The sequence below is a fragment of the Habropoda laboriosa genome, unplaced genomic scaffold, assembly GCF_001263275.1.
Source record: "Habropoda laboriosa isolate 0110345459 unplaced genomic scaffold, ASM126327v1 scaffold59, whole genome shotgun sequence".
Taxonomy (NCBI): domain Eukaryota; kingdom Metazoa; phylum Arthropoda; class Insecta; order Hymenoptera; family Apidae; genus Habropoda; species Habropoda laboriosa.
Genome location: NW_017100162.1, coordinates 569,984 through 576,069, shown reverse-complemented (window position 1 = coordinate 576,069; position 6,086 = coordinate 569,984). Strand labels below are relative to the sequence as shown.

Below are 6,086 nucleotides of genomic sequence, written 5' to 3'. Positions count from 1 at the left end.
AGAAACTGCGTGTAAATCCAAATTCACATTTTGTCCCAATAAATTCTCTGTATATTATTAATCATGTTGTTTTGTATTTATACAAGTTGTCACAAATTGAAATTCATAATGGGAGGATACAGTTGGTGAAAGAAGAGTAAAATTCTCAAGGGAAGTTTAGAAACCTGAAAATTTCAAAAAGTTTTCGAAGAACATATTTTTTCTTCAAAATTTACTATCTTTGCCCTTTCTTCGAAAATTCTTTACCACCACAATGTAGGACATTGAAAACTATACAACATTGCATTTATCTACATTTCTGCAAACTTTCAAATTTTTTTGAATTTTCGAATTGCATATTTTAAACACATTTTCGTTCGCCTTTTTTTCATATATGATTGATTACATTTTAATCGAAGATTTTGCGTGCCCAAGTATTGTGTAAGGTTTACTACTAGCTTTAGTAAGTTTAGTGTTATTTACGTCTTTAAATGCTGAGAACTAAAATTATTACACATATTTTTTTTAAGCTGTGCATAATTTTTATAATTTTTCAAAGTGACTTTTGTACTTTTTGCGCCTTTAAACGCTCAGAACTAAAATTCTTGTGCATATTCTTTTAAATCGAACAATTGAATTGTAGTCGATTAAATTCTGGAGAGATTACAAAAAAATTATCAAAATCGCTCCAGTAGTTTCCGAGAAAAAGGTACATGAAGACAGAAAACACGTAACTTTACAAGAGAGCGCTTTAAATATTATGCAGCTAAATCAACGAAGCTGATTCCTACTCGCTAATTTTTTATCATACTTTATTATTGTAACTGTTTTCACGCATATGTGTATATATTCTTTAATAAATTTCTGTAGGCCATTATCGTTAATAATAAAATTCTGATGGAAGAAGAAGTATATATGTTTGCACTGCGTTACGCGCGAGGGATATGTTTGAATTAATTTTTAACGCACATAGACATGTCAAAATACAATTCTAATTATCTGAAACTGTTTCTTGTCCAGAAACTGTTCTAGTTTTTTTATGAAAAAAATTTTACTTGAATGTTTGATCGTTTTCAATTGTAACCTTCTGTTTAATGCAATCTCTGACCTTGTGAGGGCACCTACCAGTTGAACCGAGTATTAGTTGAACACATCATCTCTCTGGAATATTTTGGTACTGAATATAACCACAAACGAGATGATATAGTATAGATCAATCTTCTTATGGGAGTTTTTGTTACTCGATCTGATATACCGACGTCGTCCGTAACTATTGGTTTTGAAGCGGACTCTACACGGTCATTATAAGAACTGCATCATGCAAAACAATCGATAAAGGTGGTATGTACATTGTTACTATGTTGCCAATACACCCTTGGATCTCAAAATGCAAATGTGTATGGCTGAATCCATTCTGATTAATCCTAAGATTTGAAATTTTGGCTCCTTCGTTATTTAAAATAATAAATGCCAATTGTTCTTAATTTCAATTCCTGCCACTAGAAGCGCAGTGATATAATACCAGTCCTAATCGATACAGTAGGATTACGGTAACAGGGTTCTAGAACCCGTTGGTCGTGTGACAAAAAAGTACATTAAATGAATAGTTAACTTTATATCGTTTGTCCTTTTATCATAGATATCTCTTCTGTAGTATCGATTAAGAATTTGCACACTACTCACGGTAATTCAGTTTCCTGTCGATAAATTGTAACGAAACGCAATTTATCGACTTGTCCACGTTATCAACACCAAGCATTGATCTATTCTGTAATGTAATCTTTCATCAAAGATAATGCCTTCTTCAAATGTAACGTATCCTCGAAAAGTATTAAGTAAATTATATAGCACAAAGCACAAGGTTAGGTTAGGCAACTATTCTAAGCAAAATATTCTAAAATTAACATTTATTAAAGTACAAGTAACTTTATACATTATTCCTGGAACATTTTACATAATTGTCACTATCTTTTCTAATTATTCCAAAATTTCTAATTATTTTAGGAAATAATATTTACATATTATTATCATTTGATAATTAAGTACATTTAATATAAAATGCAGTTCAAACGTTGTGGGACAAACGCTTGTAAGTTTGCAAGAGAAATAAACGAACGTTTATTAATTAACAACTTTTTTCACATTCACGATCAAGCTATTCTGAACTGCGTATTTGTATTTCTGACTTCGATCTTAGGCTTGAAGTTACCGCATCTCGGGAAATTTTTTGGCGTTGGTGGCATTTGATGTGGTTCTCCAACCTGGAAAGTAAGTTCCATCCCAGCCAATATATGGAAGAGCTGATGGCAGTGTAACATCCAAAAACCTTGAAAGTAATATGAAGAAGATAAAAAAACATTTTTAAATTAAAAATTCCGTCTTATTTAAATTACGTGTAAAAATGTTCTCGTAGCACGATAACTAGAGTTAATTATATATTATGTAACTTGTTAAAAATGAAATTATGCATAGAAAAATTTGTACAACTTTGAAGATTAACAAAATTATGTACCTGTACTATTTGCACGGAATCTAAGTATAGCGTATCCATTGTTCGGTATAGGAATGGTATCTTTTGCTGGAGGTAAATTGTAATTCCTCGCTATCTTATTGTTTAATTCAAGGTGATGGAAGTAACTCGTTGTCATTTGAAATCCTTTGTCCGAGGTAGGACCGAGAGGCTGGCCCATGGCCATCACGTGGAATGCGAATCCATGCAAATGGAATGGATGCCGGACGAATTTCGCGTTGACTGCGATTTGACAGAAAATTTCGGACAATTAACATAAATTGTAAACTTACAAATATTTTTCGAATATACAAAATATTCAAAGGAGAGAATTATTTCGAAGTTTTCACAGATTGCTACAATACTATAAATAAATTATATTAGTCTGTTAGAAATTAATCGATAAAAGTTTCATTGAAAGAACCTTGGTTCACTTTCTCCCAAAAACAAAATGACTGAAAATTTTCTAACAAAATCTTTCATATCACAGACTTAATCCCTTCGTTTAATCTCGTTTCATAATGCTTGACATACTTACACTCGTCGATTAAAACGATTTCCACGATGGAATCGACTGGAATTTTAATTAAGTGTATACAAGAGCAAACTCCCGTTTTACAGTTGGCTGGTAAATTGTCACCGTTGCAAAATGGTTCGTCGGAAATATCCTCCAACTGTGACAGTGGTGGGGCACTTGGTGAAATTGAGCTTATATTGTTCAACGTCTCTACCACTATCAAATTTGCCGATGGAACTATTGAAATCAGGAAAAAATGGTTCGTTTTTATCATGCATATAAATATGTAATTTTCTTACGAAACGAAAGTATATACCGGGTGTCCCAATTGTTTTCGATCAAACTTCGTCAGTGGATTCTACGGATATAAGTGAGAGAAAAATGTTATATAAACATAGGCCGTTTGAAGCTTTGTTAAAAAGTTACAACAATATTAGGAAATACGAAGGGAATGGTAACGGTTATTACGATACAAAATAGGAATGGATCTGCGGATATACATATCTCGTCTATTTATGCGAGCTGTGTTTACATTCTGAGGTCATTGAATGTGTTGAATATTAACTTCTGTCAGTGTCATTCTTGTCTCGTATCCGCTATTTCGTTAACGCAAATGTGATATAACTTTTTAACGAAGCTTCAAACGACCTATGTTTATATAACATTTTTTTCTTACTTATAACCATAGAACATACTGGCGAAATTTGATCCGAAAAAAATTGGACACCCTGTATATACCTATTATCTTCGTATCCGCTGTTTAGTGTCGACAGCGGTGTAACTCGAAAAATAAATCTCACAGGGAAAGAAGCTTCAAATTTGCTTTTGAAGAATAGTTGAATGTTGATCGTATAATCTGACCTGCTCTCTGATGTGAAATTAACGAAATCAGAAATGTGCAGTTGCATTTATGTGATAAAAATATTGCATTTTTATACGATACAAATATTTGTGGGAAAAAATAAAAATTGACATTTTTGGAGTCATGTCACTATTTTATCAGTAACAAACAGTGATATATCCATAGCGACCTGCTACAGTACCCGGAGAAATAACATTTGGCGTGCAGACGACCGGCGCGGTTTATGACGTGCGCGCTTGAAAAGCTATTTTTGAGGAAACCGTTTTAGTTTATTTAATTTCCAGAAATCCGACAACGCATGTCCGCGCAGAAACTTTCTTCGACGGCCTCAATAGTAGATTGCCGCGTCGTAAGCCAAGGGTTTCCGAAAGGTCCGCCGTACGAGGCCCAGAGGCCACGACCGGACACGTCACGAGTACCTGACATAGAGGAAATTCCTTTGTGCTGCCAAATCTCCAACGTGGAATACACCCTCCACGCCAAGTCGCGCCGCGGTCCCGGAAAAAGCGCGCCAAGGGCGCAAGGGACACGCAGCGACTTGTAAGGAAATTACCCGATTGGCTAACATCGATGAGATCAGGAAAACTAACAAGGCGACAAAAGTTAGTTGGAAAAAAGCGAGACGACAGGAGGGCAGTCAAGCGCGAACCTCCAGAGCAAAGACTTGTATCAATAAAGACTTCACCGGAAGTCTTCACCAATAACACGCATCTTCATTATCCTTCATATCTTACTTATAAAGTTTTTGTACGTGTTAGGCTTAAAAATCTCTTCTGCTTTGTATTTAAGCACACCGATTGGAAGGACCAATTTCACGTCTGGGTTCTTCGTCAAAATTCCCCGATCTACCGGCATCGCATTCCGAATTTCACTGAGGCAAACTTGGTCTTTGCTAGAAACGTCGCAACCCTCGGCTGCTACATTCATTACCTGTAATTATGCAAAGCTCTGTATTATATATTTCAGTGTTTCTTGTTTAACTCAACCCTGGAATGCTACCCTGGATGAATTCTCAAATTCTGCAAAACTAAATTTCACATCTCTCCATTAACCCCTTAAGGGGGTCTTCTAGTGTAACGAAGCGTTTTCTTTGCGTTATTTCGGAATTTTTTATGAGGAACTTATGAAAGTTACTGCAACCCTGTTTCTTTCTGCGTACTTAATAACATTTCGATGACACTTTCAATTTTTTTGAAAACGATAAGATTAAAATTAACTGAAGTGGACCGCTTTGAAGCTGCTCTTGAAAAAAAGCGATGCCCAAACGGTGTCCACTATTGGACGGTTTCTGATTATCTAAAACAAAAAATTCAAAAGGATTCCTTATTTGTATGTCCTTGGTTATAGCCGGTACCAGAATGAAAGAAGGACATTGTAAATTTAAAAAATAACGTCACTTAGAAGCTGAGTTTCGATTTTCATACATTTTTTTCGACTTTATCGGGCTGTCAAAATTTTAAAAAAAGAAATATCTTGAGACAATTGTGGTAGGGGCGATAGCCACATGTGTGCTGGACATGTGTGCAGAAGTTGGCCTTAATTGGTGAAGTCGATCTTGAGATATCGTGGACACCACTTCGAAAAACATGGTTCCGAGAAAAACGCGATTGAAGTTTTCAGTGCAATTTAATTCTCCCTTGATGTGTCACTAAACGAACTATAAAACTTCAGGAGTACATTCTTAAAGAGTTTTACTTTCAATATATGCAAAAATATAAAAATCGATTTTTTCAAACCGTCACACTAGAAGACCCCCTTAACCTATGATTTCTTTTCTTACTAAGCATCTAAGCGTCAGCCATTTGCACGCTGTTTTAGTACCGCACCCGGCAACGAAAGCTAATATCTGTTACAGATTAATTACACTTATACAGGGTGTTTCAAAACATGTGGGCATAACTTCAGGGATGGATTCAGTACTAGCTATATCGGTTCCACCGACTGTACATTCAATGTAACATATAGAAAATGGACTCACAACTCCGGAAGGAAGTGGGTTATCATGAGTAGGTTCCTTCGTGTTTGGCGTAGTAGATGCTCCCTCGTATTGCAGTATAGCTAATTGTTGGACGCGATCTGGGGCACAATTGTCTAATCCACGAAGCTGTATCCAATAAGCGCCAGGTTTTCGGTTAGCATTAAGAACGAAGTCATATCGTTCTCCTGTGAAAGTTATATTAAAAAAATTTTGTTAATTTTCTTAAGAATTAGAAATGAAA

The 6,086-nt window shown here is 35.2% G+C and overlaps 1 protein-coding gene across 1 annotated transcript in view; it reads right to left on the bottom strand.

The window, feature by feature from the left end:
• Nucleotides 1–2,129: 2,129 nt before the first annotated feature.
• The window catches only part of LOC108578460 (laccase-like), a 7,598-nt gene continuing 3,641 nt past the window's right edge, over nt 2,130–6,086 (bottom strand). The window contains exons 6-10 of the mRNA XM_017941807.1: nt 5,846–6,030; nt 4,602–4,797; nt 3,027–3,242; nt 2,492–2,731; nt 2,130–2,305 (exon numbers count right to left, since the gene is read on the bottom strand). Coding sequence (XP_017797296.1) covers nt 2,130–2,305; nt 2,492–2,731; nt 3,027–3,242; nt 4,602–4,797; nt 5,846–6,030 — 1,013 coding nt within the window. The remainder of the gene's footprint in view (nt 2,306–2,491; nt 2,732–3,026; nt 3,243–4,601; nt 4,798–5,845; nt 6,031–6,086) is intronic.